The 13,105-nt window shown below is 37.0% G+C and overlaps 1 protein-coding gene across 3 annotated transcripts in view; it reads right to left on the bottom strand.

Moving 5' to 3' along the window:
- The window catches only part of mgat5 (alpha-1,6-mannosylglycoprotein 6-beta-N-acetylglucosaminyltransferase), an 87,989-nt gene that overhangs the window by 62,301 nt on the left and 12,583 nt on the right, over window positions 1-13,105 (bottom strand). Inside the window, exons 1-2 of one of the 3 annotated variants that reach the window (XM_066688563.1) lie at window positions 8,135-8,281; window positions 7,091-7,554 (exon numbers count right to left, since the gene is read on the bottom strand). In XM_066688563.1, coding sequence (XP_066544660.1) covers window positions 7,091-7,331 — 241 coding nt within the window. In that variant the 5' untranslated portion in view covers window positions 7,332-7,554; window positions 8,135-8,281. Of the gene's footprint in view, window positions 1-7,090; window positions 7,558-8,134; window positions 8,282-13,105 lie in introns of those variants that run through there. The other 2 variants (XM_066688562.1, XM_066688561.1) reach the window with 2 other exon arrangements.

Here is a 13,105-nt window from a genome sequence, read left to right as displayed (position 1 = left end):
TAACCATGTCTCCCATTACAAAATGTCACATCGAGACAAACACCTCATCCTTACTCTTAAAATACACGTATTAAAAATCAAAAATTAATTCCATTCATGCAAAATATGCTATGTATCAATTCGTTCCCCTTTAACCACCTAAAACGGATCGAGCCGCATCAATGGCTCAAATTTAGAGAGCTAAGCAGCTTCGACTTTTACTTCCACCTTTTTCTGTTTGAAATAAACTGAAACAATGGATTTCTGCAAAGTCCTGCTGAAAGATGAGTCCCTGGATAGAGGAGAGGATACAATGGGAACCAACCCATTTACCCAGTTTTGCGGCAGTTGGTCATCTAAAAACAGAACTCAGGAAACTAAAGCCAGTGCAAACAAAGCATATCTCCGAGAGGCTGGGCTTTGAAATGGGCAGGAAACTCTCTAGAGAAGCAGAAGGCTGTGGTGAGCTCTTCCAGTTATTCACTGGTTTCTCGATAAAGAAAACACGTCTCTCATCATTTGAAAATGACTTGCATTATGCAACACAGCCTACATTTAAGTATGACTACAGCAAATTTAAGAGGGTTAAGACAGGGGAAGTGTACAATTTGGACAGCCACTCTCTTGATTTACTATTATATTGTCATCAGATTAACAATATTAACAAAATCATTAACATTGTGTCAAAGCAGGGCTGTGAATTCATTCAAAAGGTAGTTTTCTTTCTAAAATATGGAGAATCATTATTTACTGTTGTATTTGGGTGAAAAAAGTGAATACACCTTTAAAGCTTTCTATATTCCTTAATACGCATAATGTATTGGGGGTTGTTGTATTATTTACAGGTAATTTAAAAATAAATAAATAAATAAATAACACACATTACCCATGGCTATAAACTGCACATTTTTTCCATAACATAAATTTACCCAAAACTAATTTCATGCTTAAGGAAAATAATTTACACTGCGACTAAAACCTGGATAATTACATTAAACTAATGATACCATTAATCCGATCTGGAAATAAAAACTAAGGGATTTGTATTGTTATTGTTCAATAGCATCAGTTCCAGGAAGCAACACACTCTCTGACCTCTGCCCAACAAACCTGCCAGAAACACATATTTTCCTATCACAGGAATGTCAGTGCCAAGGTTTTAAAAACACTTCGTTAATGTTCAAGACTTTTTAAGTGGCTCAGGTACCGTCCAGCCTCAATATACCTCCAAGTCAGGGGCCGGGAATTAAAAGGTATAAGAAATAAGAATAATATTAATGATAATAATAAAGAGATGAAAAAACATCAGGTGAAGGCAAAGCTAGAGTAAACTCAGAGCTCAGTTTAAAGCTGGAACTTTCCAGCGGGTTAATTTTGAAATGGTGCAGAATCAATAGTAATCTCATGTTCCTAACGAGCGCTGTAATTTAACAAAACAGCCCTATTTACGGGATGAATAACTTATTGATAATTCAATGCTAGCATTAGAATATGCTATAATGTAGCTGTACATTGGCAGAATTATTTTCCATTTTCACAGTGTGGAGGTTTCACACTGGACCATAAGTGTACTAAAATCAATATTCTTTTCAGATACGTACCAGTAGAACCTGAATTTCAACATCATTTAAGGCATCTATGTGAAAATAGTATGTGCCCTGAAATTCCAAGAAAAGGTGGAAAAAGTGCCCAATTGCTTTAATTACATAATTATAAAATCCTTTGTGATTTTCCTAACACTTTGCTTATGACTCTGGGCCCTTAAAGTGCTGTATTCTGAAAGCCAAACACAGAATATAATAGACACACAAGGAGCTATTTAGAGATTTTGGTTGTTTGTTAACACCCAAAATGGATGTCTCGCAAGAACATGTTTCTTCTCTGGTGAAACCACAAAAGCTAGAAATATCCGATTTGCTTTTTTCTAACATCAAGTCGCTACAAACGGAAACACCTCAGTTGCAACTGCAGAATTACATACGCATGAAATTACATTTTTCTCAATTGGGGACTATTTCCACTGATGTAGGTGCATATGTCGATGGAATACTATTGTCAGTTCACAGAGATTTGGATTAGAATCAGTGAAGAAGGAATGGTGTCCTTTGGTCCCTTATGCATTTTCTTCATTTTAATTAACAAGAAAATCAATCCCTGCTACTTGCATACATTGTAAAGTTGCACAATCAGAATTCAGAATTAAAGTGGTTGGGGATGCGACGGATTATGTTTCCTGCAGAGAGTAGTTGCAGAAACCCTCTAGTTCTCCCATAAGATACACACTGAACAGCACAGAAGCTTTCTCGCCTGATTTTTTCAAATTATACTGAAGTAGTCAGAGCGGTCTCAGGGTTCAGTATAACAATTGTCCCATGACAACTGGCGTTATATTTTCGATGGCTTAAACGGATGGATGAAGTTTTATGCAGCCGGGGGAACTAAACCTTTCCACATCCCCCGTTGTAGATATTAAATGTAGGGATTGGTCTACTTTATAGAACTTGTAGCCAATTTAGTTCCCATTCCACCTATGTTAGAAATACTTACACACAAAACCAGTTTTGATAAATGGAGTAGATATAACCCTATTCTTACCCTGCATTATGATTTAGATGAAATTTGATTTAATTTGATGTAGCACTAGAAAATTACCTTTGTTTCGTGTTTCTTAATGTGTGTGTGTATTCCAGTTTATATACCTGCTATAATGGAATTGTTCTTCCATTCTGCTTGTTTAATGTATTTAGTTCCATTATTGTAAAACGAGCATTGCAGAGCATGTTAATGTTTTTACCGTGGGAAAATTAAGCTGGTAAAAAGTCTAAATGGTAAAATGTTTGCATCCACCAGCCACAGTGGCTGGTTCACCAAAAAGATCATTTCAGACCCTGCATTACATGTAAAACTACACAGAATGTGGCTCATCTTAATGCTGACACACTCTACAGGTGCAGCACAGATATTCCTTTCAAGGCCTAAGACACACATGAACATATCAAAATATAATAGTAAAATAAAACACAAAAAAGATAATGGTGTTATTTTGATTAACCTCTACATAGCAATGACCATTACAATCATATCAGCCAATATACATTTTAGACAAAAATAAGTACCATACAAAACAGTGTCTAGGTGGTAATAAAATGAGAGTAAAATAGTGTTTTGAGAAACAGCTTTAACTTTTGATAGTATTTCTAACAGTTCCGATTTTGTACCTTTCCTTGAAGCATAAGGGAAAGAACAGTACTTTAAAAACCTGCAATGCAGCAACTAAAACAGCACCGTAGACTAAGGACTTAAAATACAGAGCCATGTTATTAATAATGGATTACTGTGTCAGCAGATGTATAGCACTGCTGTTTTGCTTCACATTTTAAATGTCTATGAATATCAGATGTAATGCTTCAAGTCTGTAGATTTCTACTGTGCAGCTTTCTCGGTCCCAACAATTGAAAACATCGCAAACTCAATTAAAACTAGCCATATGTAAAGACTTCCACATGTATCACACTGCTAAAAACATTGCAAGGGATTCTACTAAAATTCATCACTGTCCGACGTTCTACTAACTTTACACTAAAAACACAGATCTGACATTTTTAAAATTTAAATAATGGCTAAGAAGCAACAGAGAGATTATTCAATTAATCACTATAGAGATGCATACAGCCCTGAAAAGAGTGACAGAACAGTACTTAAAATGTGTTTATATGTGATATGGGCCTGGGCTCTGAATTACAATTACAACTCCTTGCCAGTAAAAACTAGTTATGCAAGTTATGCATCAACAAAGTTCAAAGTCTTTCGAGAGATATGGCATAAAGTGCAAATAGGTAATTCACTTTATGTACAGTGAGGGGAAAAAAGTATTTGATCTCCTGCTGATTTTGTACGTTTGCCCACTGACAAAGAAATGATCAGTCTATAATTTTAATGGTAGGTGTATTTTAACAGTGAGAGACAGAATGACAGCAAAAAAATCCAGAAAAACACATCTCAAAAAAGTTATAAATTGATTTGCATGTTAATGAGGGAAATAAGTATTTGATCCCCTATCAATCAGCAAGATTTCTGGCTCCCAGGTGTCTTTTATACAGGTAACGAGCTGAGATTAGGACCAAAGAGCTGTCCAAGGATGTCAGGGACAGGATTGTAGACCTACACAAGGCTGGAATGGGCTACAAGACCATCGCCAAGCAGCTTGGTGAGAAGGTGACAACAGTTGGTGCAATTATTCGCAAGTGGAAGAAACACAAAATAACTGTCAGTCTCCCTCGGTCTGGGGCTCCATGCAAGATCTCACCTCGTGGAGTTTCAATGATCATGAGAACGGTGAGGAATCAGCCCAGAACTACACGGGAGGATCTTGTTAATGATCTCAAGGCAGCTGGGACCATAGTCACCAAGAAAACAATTGGTAACACACTACGCCGTGAAGGACTGAAATCCCGCAGCGCCCGCAAGGTCCCCCTGCTCAAGAAAGTACAGGCCCGTCTGAAGTTTGCAAATGAACATCTGCATGATTCAGAGGAGAACTGGGTGAAAGTGTTGTGGTCAGATGAGACCAAAATCGGGCTCTTTGGCATCAACTCAACTCGCCGTGTTTGGAGGAGGAGGAATGACCCCAAGAACACCATCCCTACCGTCAAACATTATGCTTTGGGGGTGTTTTTCTGCTAAGGGGACAGGACAACTGCACCGCATCAAAGGGACGATGGACGGGGCCATGTACCGTCAAATCTTGGGTGAGAACCTCCTTCCCTCAGCTAGGGCATTGAAAATGGGTCGTGGATGGGTATTCCAGCATGACAAAGACCCAAAACACACAGCCAAGGCAACAAAGGAGTGGCTCAAGAAGAAGCACATTAAGGTCCTGGAGTGGCCTAGCCAGTCTCCAGACCTTAATCCCATAGAAAATCTGTGGAGGGAGCTGAAGGTTCGAGTTGCCAAACGTCAGCCAATGACTTGGAGAGGATCTGCAAAGAGGAGTGGGACAAAATCCCTCCTGAGATGTGTGCAAACCTGGTGGCCAACTACAAGAAACGTCTGACCTCTGTGATTGCCAACAAGGGTTTTGCCACCAAGTACTAAGTCGAAGGGGTCAAATACTTATTTCCCTCATTAACATGCAAATCAATTTATAACTTTTTTGAGATGTGTTTTTCTGGATTTTTTTTTTTGTTATTCTGTCTCTCACTGTTAAAATACACCTACCATTAAAATTATAGACTGATCATTTCTTTGTCAGTGGGCAAACGTACAAAATCAGCAGGGGATCAAATACTTTTTTCCCTCACTGTACCTGTAAAATGTAAGGAATGACAAAAGTCTAATTATGTATGTGAAACAATACATAACACTGAAGTTAAATTAATGAAATAGAAGACTGAAGGTACTCGTGCTACAAGTAGAGAAGAAAATTAATTCAAGACGTGGAAAATGCTTAACCTTGAAGCTGAACAAAGTAATGACGAGAGCTCCAGAAAAAAGAACAACTGTATTTTGTATCTGTTATTTTCAAAACGATGCCTTTTCTTTTGGCTCTTCTTCCATTTCCGATGAACAACACAGGAAACAGATCAGAGTGCACCTTCCAAGAACACCATTAGTCTTGGTCATCGATACAGACACACTGGAGTCAGATAAGCCTCTTCTCAACTGCACTGAGCTTCTACACATAGAAGTTTAAGAGAAAATGATCAGATACATCATTCAACCTAGACCGCAGGAATATAATTACTGACAAAACCAGGACACTGCGGACTACAGTATGACAGAACACACCACGGTGCTTTACATTACATTTAAGATAGCGTATTCCAAAACAAAGATCTTCGTTATTTCATTAAAAAAAAACATGAAATCGATACAAAATATATATATAACGGGATTAGATAGCAAGCAACATGAAACTACTAGAGTACGGTATAGCCTATATACTGTGAATTGAGTATGTAGACTGAGATAAACACAACCGTTTTGATCCATTAGTTAATTTTAATAGCACAGACATAATGCCTTATCTGTCGTTTCTCATCTTTGTATATATTCAAACAGACTTTCGAAAACACAGTTGAAAACCGTAAGAACTCTACAGTTAAACAAGACTATTGCTTTACTTAAAGTTTTATATAACCTTTGGAGGCTGCAGTGCCAACAGTGCATGTAGCCTACGCTTTTAACTCACCTGGATGTAACAGGAAGTAAATAAAACATGAAACCCGATTCAAAAAGCACTGGAAATCTCTCAAGCTCGGTCAACACATTCTTGAGTGTTAGCATGTTTACATCCTAGCATTAATATGTTCTGATCAATGTGTTTCCCTCTGCAGCATCAGCTGTTGAATTAACAGGGTTACATAATTTGCATTTGTCACACGCAATAGGTTTCCATTTTCGGGCCATTTGTGAACCAGTTACTTTCATATTATTGTAAAGGCAAGACGTGTCCCGTTTTCTATTCAACCTAGATTCATACTTAATCATAAATATCTCCAGGAAAAAGGCTTCTGAAATACTATTTTTTCTTATTGTTGAAATCCTCCATTTTGATTTGTAGATCTCTAGCTGACTTTAATCCATCTGCGTTATTTTTCAATCGATCTATTTAGATTCCTAACTGCAGTAACAAATGGGAGAAGAAATGCGTAAAGATGCCCGATTTATCTTTCATTGTGTAGACATTCACTAATAGGGTGATTGTGATATAAAATTATAAAAAGCAGACTGACCCAAGTTAGCTAAAGGGATAATGCAAGTCTCAAAAACAGGGACCTCATCAAAGGACATAATTTATTCACTAGTTAAGGTTTGGTCGTCCCAGTCCTACACCTTTACAAGACAAATGGCATCCATTCATCATTTCAGGAAACTGCTGCCACTAATGGACAGTGTTAGTGGGAGGCAATTATGTCAACTGACAGAGGTTTCAGGTTGACCTATAGGAGTGCAGGCCTTCATCTACAGAAAGGTCAGCGCACCATCACGCAAAGGTCCTAACAAAGCCATTAACAGTACACAGAGTCGGGTTTGTTCGTTTTTGCCATCTGCCTTAATCCTGCACAAGAAACAAACATGGACGATGCGTTTGAGGAAAGGACATACGCACCATACGCGGTCATTGTCCCGACATAAGGCCCGTCCACCACATTCTGGTTCTCCTCCGCCAGGGCTTTGATGTAGCGCTTGCTGAGATCCAGGATTTGTTCCCGAAGCATACTGCTGCTCTCGTGCTGCGTCCTCTGCTGGATGGTAAAGTGCAGGAGCATCATGCCCCAGATGAAGCCAAAGGTCACAAGGAAGAATCCCAGCTTCTGCGAGGAGAGCTTCCATAGGTAAAAAGACCCCATGGCCAAGAAGTGTAAAAGTGTCAATAAAAAAAATGAATAAACTAAAAAGGACAGAAACGATTCCCCCGAAGTATCTAGGAGGCGAGCCGGCTCATGCTTCTCGTGTCGTTTTGCTCCACAGTGCCGAATCGATTGCGGTCCTCTCAGCACCGCAGGATTTCACTCGACCACATCTCTCTGGATCGGTTGTTAGTCTTTGTAATTTTCACTCCACATCCCCATCCTGCTGTCAAGAAAGAGGAGAAAAATAACACTTTCAGCATTCAATAATAATAAAAGATAAACACACAGAAGAAGCACTCAATACGATCAATACTTGTGAGGTCATCAGGATTCTAATAAAATAAGAACAGTACTTTAGGCTATAAAGATACAAAGGTATGTAATAAATGCGCTATAACCACCTATCACCTCCAGATGATTCTGCTACATTGCAGAGAACATTGCGGAGGACAGAAACATTTCAAGATTTATTTATTATTTTCAGTCCTGAAAGTATTTAGTCAAACAACTATATATTCAGACAATGCTCTTTAAAACAAAGCAAAACAATTCAGTACCATTTTAAATTCCACATACAATAACTAATGTATTTGTTTCACTTTGACAAATGTGAAGAATTTCGTTGAATAGCAGAAGCCTAACAATCTGACAACACATCCCATTTTCACTTCTGACACCATTCACTTGATTTCAGATATCTAGCAAAATGGCAGATCCTTCCGTTCAGGTGTGTACCAGCAGCCCAAGAACAAGACAGGTATACAAATAAGACCAATGAAGTATGAAGAATGGAAACCGACCGTGTATAATCTGGGTAAGCAAGATTAAAAATAATAACACAAGATCATTGTTACAAAATAAACATAAAATTATGAAGCTGGGAGTTTTAATTGAGCTGGAGCTGCTGCACCTTTCTTCCATCAAATCAGTTCTGCAGTGAAGCTCACCTTAAAGGAAAGTAAGGGAGCCATAAAAGATCACACAAAACCAACTGATTAAGAGGTCCAGAGTTCAGAAGCAGAGGTGTCATAAGAATTTGCATGATTTGCACAGTCCCTCTGCACTTTGTAACTCATGACAATTGCTTCTTCTAATATTCAATAGCATTTCTGTTCTATCAGGAAACAGTAAGCAAAACTTCAAATCTGAAAGAAAGAATACAACTAAAATAAACAGTAATGCAACGCAAAAACAAACAAACAAATCTATAACAAGAATCTTGTTTCAACAATTCTTAAAATCTTATAAATAGAACTATACTATTAAATGAATGAAAAAGGAAGCATATATATAAAAATAAACATTTAATGTAGCTGGAATACAGGAAAGGTCAAAAGCTAACACAACACATTATTATCTTTGAAACCCTGAAGCAGAGAACAGGGCCCATTTAGAAAAGTGCTGCCTCGGAGGAGAGGTTTTATTTTGAGAAACGGTCATGAATAAAACAATAACCAATGTTTCGTTTTAAAACAATACTGTGCATAAGATAACTGATTTAAGGAGGAAATATGATTATTTTATGAGCAGTCAAACTAAATGTTTTAAATAATGTTACTGTAATCATGATCATTCAAAGAATAAGCAAGGGTAATGTTTTGGAATAAAACCACAGGCCGTGCATTATGTAAAGTATTCTTTGAAGAAGCAATTTTATTTGTCAAGGACTAATTTTTACATGTGAAGTGTCCATTTTACATTGTTTGAAGGGCTCACATTATATATATATATTTATATATTTTAAATCAGGCACTATTTTTAATTACCATTAGCAGATGGGTCTTTTTTTATTTGATCTGGGTCTTTAATTATTAGACAAATAATATAATGTATTCATGCATATAAGTGTATCAGGTTATCAGGTTGTTATGATTGATACATTTATTTTCATTAAAAATCACAACTGAATCAGGAAAAACTTAATTTACTTAGAATCTCCTCCATACAACACAAAAAACACCGAAGTACAGGGTGTTACGCACCTTAGAGAGATTTTTGTCTTTCGTCTCTAATGAAAAATTAACAACTGCTGTAGAGTACACCCGTCTTATTTAAGAAGCATCACCAGTTGCGTTTGTTGCCAAGACAGTGACTTATGCCAATAATCCAGCATGCTGTCAAGATGACATTTCATCTGCTCAGACTCCAGCAAATCAGCTCGTCCCGTTCTCCATGCTAATGACTTCTCCCCTCTGTTCTCAAGTTCTGTGTTCATTTCTTAATGCTCAGAGATTCCCATGGCGGTTGCACTAGTGTCATATTCTGACATGACACAACACTTTAGGGCAACAAGAGACAGGGATTATATTTTATTTAAGAGGGATACAAAATGACATATAAAGTGACAAACCACTGAGCTGCTGTGTCGCATACATAGCGTTTACTAGCAGAACACCACCACCGTGACGGGAAACCTCAGACCTGTGTGTTTTCTTACTCCTGGACATTGCAAAGCTGTGAATACGTCTTACAGTGGAGCATGCTAAATGATCCGATATCTGGTACACAACTTGACCGATACCAGATAGTCCCAGCGCCATTGTGGATATATTTTTAAATTAACTTTCTTCATAAAACTGAGAAATAATAGTTTTTTTGTTTTGTTTTTAAAATTAAAGCTTGATACCTTGATGCATAACATTAATATATAGGGCAGATATTATACAATAAAAATACAATTCTGGTATTGACTTCCTGGACCAAAATTGTATTGCAGATTAAGAAGAACTACAAAAATGCATCTTATTTTTAGAATCCATACTATATCTTTGGTATCCTATGACCTTGTTCTTTTACTCTAACCGACACACAATAAGACAATAAAGTTACTTCCCGTCCATGTTTATCTCAATTTCAAGAATATCTTTTACTTTTTCATTTCCTCTGAACATGTCCCAGGTATCAGCATTAGTCTTCCTTGAATTGCTCAAATGTCACTGTGCATTACTTCCTCATTCACACTGTTTAACTCTAAAAACTGAAGAACTCATTGTATCATAGCTCTACCGAAACCACCACACATAGGTTAAATCACTGGATAGATAGTGTATTGTGTCACAAACAGGAAGGCCTTCAGTCAGAATGTTTTAGCATATTGCATACATGGATACTACCCTGAAGGACCACAAAACAAGCAATCACATTAAAGAAACAACCCAAGTTCTACAAATTTTAACTTAAGCTGTCAGAATCTCACTCTTTAAAATAAAGACTTCAGACCCAGCTTCTGCACTGCTTGGTGTGTATTTATGACTCTAACCGGAGCAATCACTCGTTTTCAAAAGAAGTCTGAAGCCATTACACTCCCCCTCATCTCGCTTTCTATTCTCATGAGCTCGAGTGCAGAAATAAAGAGAATAATTCATCCGAGGCATTTTTTTGATGTTCCCTTTTTATCAGCCTTCTAATCCAATAATTACAAAGAAATGAGCAGAAAAGCCAAGCCTCTGCAACAAAACAGGTAATCGCAGAAAGCTGCAGAAGGTAATCCAAGCCTTCTGGAAAATGACACTGTTGATTATACAATGCTGGCGAGATTGACTTCTGCTGCCTGGGAAAGGTCTGAACTTTGGTCATGCCTGAGAGGAAGGCAGAAGGATTAATGAAAACACAGCAAAAAAACAAACAAACAAACAAACAAACGGTTAAAAACAGATCTTTCAGTGCAAAAACAAAAATGCAGTTTCTGTCCTTCTGTTGTGTTTCAAAAACCAGAACTAAAAATAAGAAGTGTAATGCCTGCTCTATCTGAATACAAATGTGTAGCCTGAAGATTTGAAGTTAGTCTTCATCTTAATAAAGCCTTGGACCAAATCAAAGCTTTGAATTCTAACAAATCGCTGATGATTTATGGATCATTTATGGATGTCAAAGTTTAAATTTGGTTCAGCTCAAAACCGGACGTATAAAATAATACAAAAGTACGTTAAAAGCAAAAGTATAAGTGCCATTATATTAAATTATATCAGGAATATAAATTGCTGAATGGGAATAATCTTTTTTTGGGGGGGAGGGAAAGACAGCATTCCCGGAAATCTGTCTCAGATGAACTAATTTCTCCCATCATCATTAGGCTTACACAGCAAGTTCGTAAGCCTAAAGGAAGCATCTGGAGAGTTAGCAGGGCAGAAACATATCCGCATACACTGTAGAGCTGCCTCAGTCCTGCTCCTTGGGATACCTCTAGAGCATAAAGCCCCAGCATTCAATTTGCTCTTTTGAGTAGGAAAAACAACAGATGCCGAGCAAACGCAACAGGACACACTCAGAGAATTCGTTCCATTACAGTGGCAAACAAAGGCAAATTACCTCGTATCTTGATTGAGACTTCTAGGAAAGTTAATCATTCTGGGGTACATAATAAGTAAAACAGTAAAATCTGTCTACTTCATATTGTATTTCTTTGTTTTATTGTATATTTTTAAATCACTCAGTTTTCAAAACACAATCACAATACAAAGCTATATTTCTGATTTTAGCACAAGATCCTTCACCTCCATGTTGATATTTAAACTATGCAGCACATTATTTTATTATCAATTCATTTTCCACAAGTATAATTTCCTTCCATTAATAGGATTTACAATGTTCCTTCAGAAATTAACTTACAGTATTTAGTTTATGGAAATTACATTTATAGACCATGCACTGTTAAAGACCAATATGTGGTTTGTGCCTCTTTTAAATAATATAGTACTTCTCTAGACTAGGTTTAATTTTGTTCTCAATTTTGTCACGCCAAACTAAACTTTTAATATAGTTTATCTTGATTTAGCAAATTGCAATACTTTCAAAATAAATGTATCTTGATCAACACAGTCAATTGAGGTGAATACACTGTAACCAGCAATGAAGCAATGTTATTAAATGTTGTTAAATGTTGATCACTATTAAAAAGTAAGCTTTGCTGAGGAGATAATTGTTTTTCCCCTGTGCTTATTAATCCACTGCATTCAAGCATATATATTTAATGTCACAAAACAATAATGGTAATTTTCTAAAGACTGCCACTGTGAGAGCATTGCAATACAACAGAAAACAACATGCAAACTAAAGTAGTATGCTGAAGTTCTAGTCGAATGCAACTATACAAAGCAGTCACATGGTGAAACTAAAGAAAATAAAAATGTCAAGCTCTAGACATCTATGACAGATCGTCTCCAGTCCAAAACAAATGACTATGTAAAGATTGACAGGGTTTGCAGAAGCTTATTTTCGCTCCAATTCCATCTCATGTAAATGGGTCAGCTTTCCCTTTGCAGGATCTGTTTTTCTTCGAGCACAGAACTGGATAAACTCACAAAAAGGGGGTGCCAGTGATATTCTGGGCAAAATTTGCACCATCTATCAAATGAAAGCTCTTGATAAGCTCTATCTTGTGTGTAAATACATAAATCTTAAGTTATCCTTACAATTTTCGTTTCTTAATAATCCCAAATTTCTCATATTACCTCCTCTTTTATTATCACTAGTGTCTTTAATCTTTGATGAGGCACTTGAGTTCAAAGGATCTCTTTACTTCATCTAAACACCACGGCGTCAAACACGCAGTGGTTTTCATCTGTTCTGCCAATTCCTTAATTATAGCGTAAAGTTAGCCTAGCACACCTTGTTTTCTAATTTCAATAAAACCTTTTGCACTGGAAAGACAGATGGGCGTTTTTCCAGAGCAGTAAACGCACAGGGTTATGCAGGTAATCATTGTTTTAGCAGCTGAAGAATTGATCTGGGTTAAGACTTCAATGCAAATGAAGAGCCAAAAACACCGTGAA

This window comes from Amia ocellicauda, chromosome 16 (genome assembly GCF_036373705.1).
Source record: "Amia ocellicauda isolate fAmiCal2 chromosome 16, fAmiCal2.hap1, whole genome shotgun sequence".
Taxonomy (NCBI): Eukaryota; Metazoa; Chordata; class Actinopteri; order Amiiformes; family Amiidae; genus Amia; species Amia ocellicauda.
This window is presented reverse-complemented; position numbering and strand designations above follow the sequence as displayed.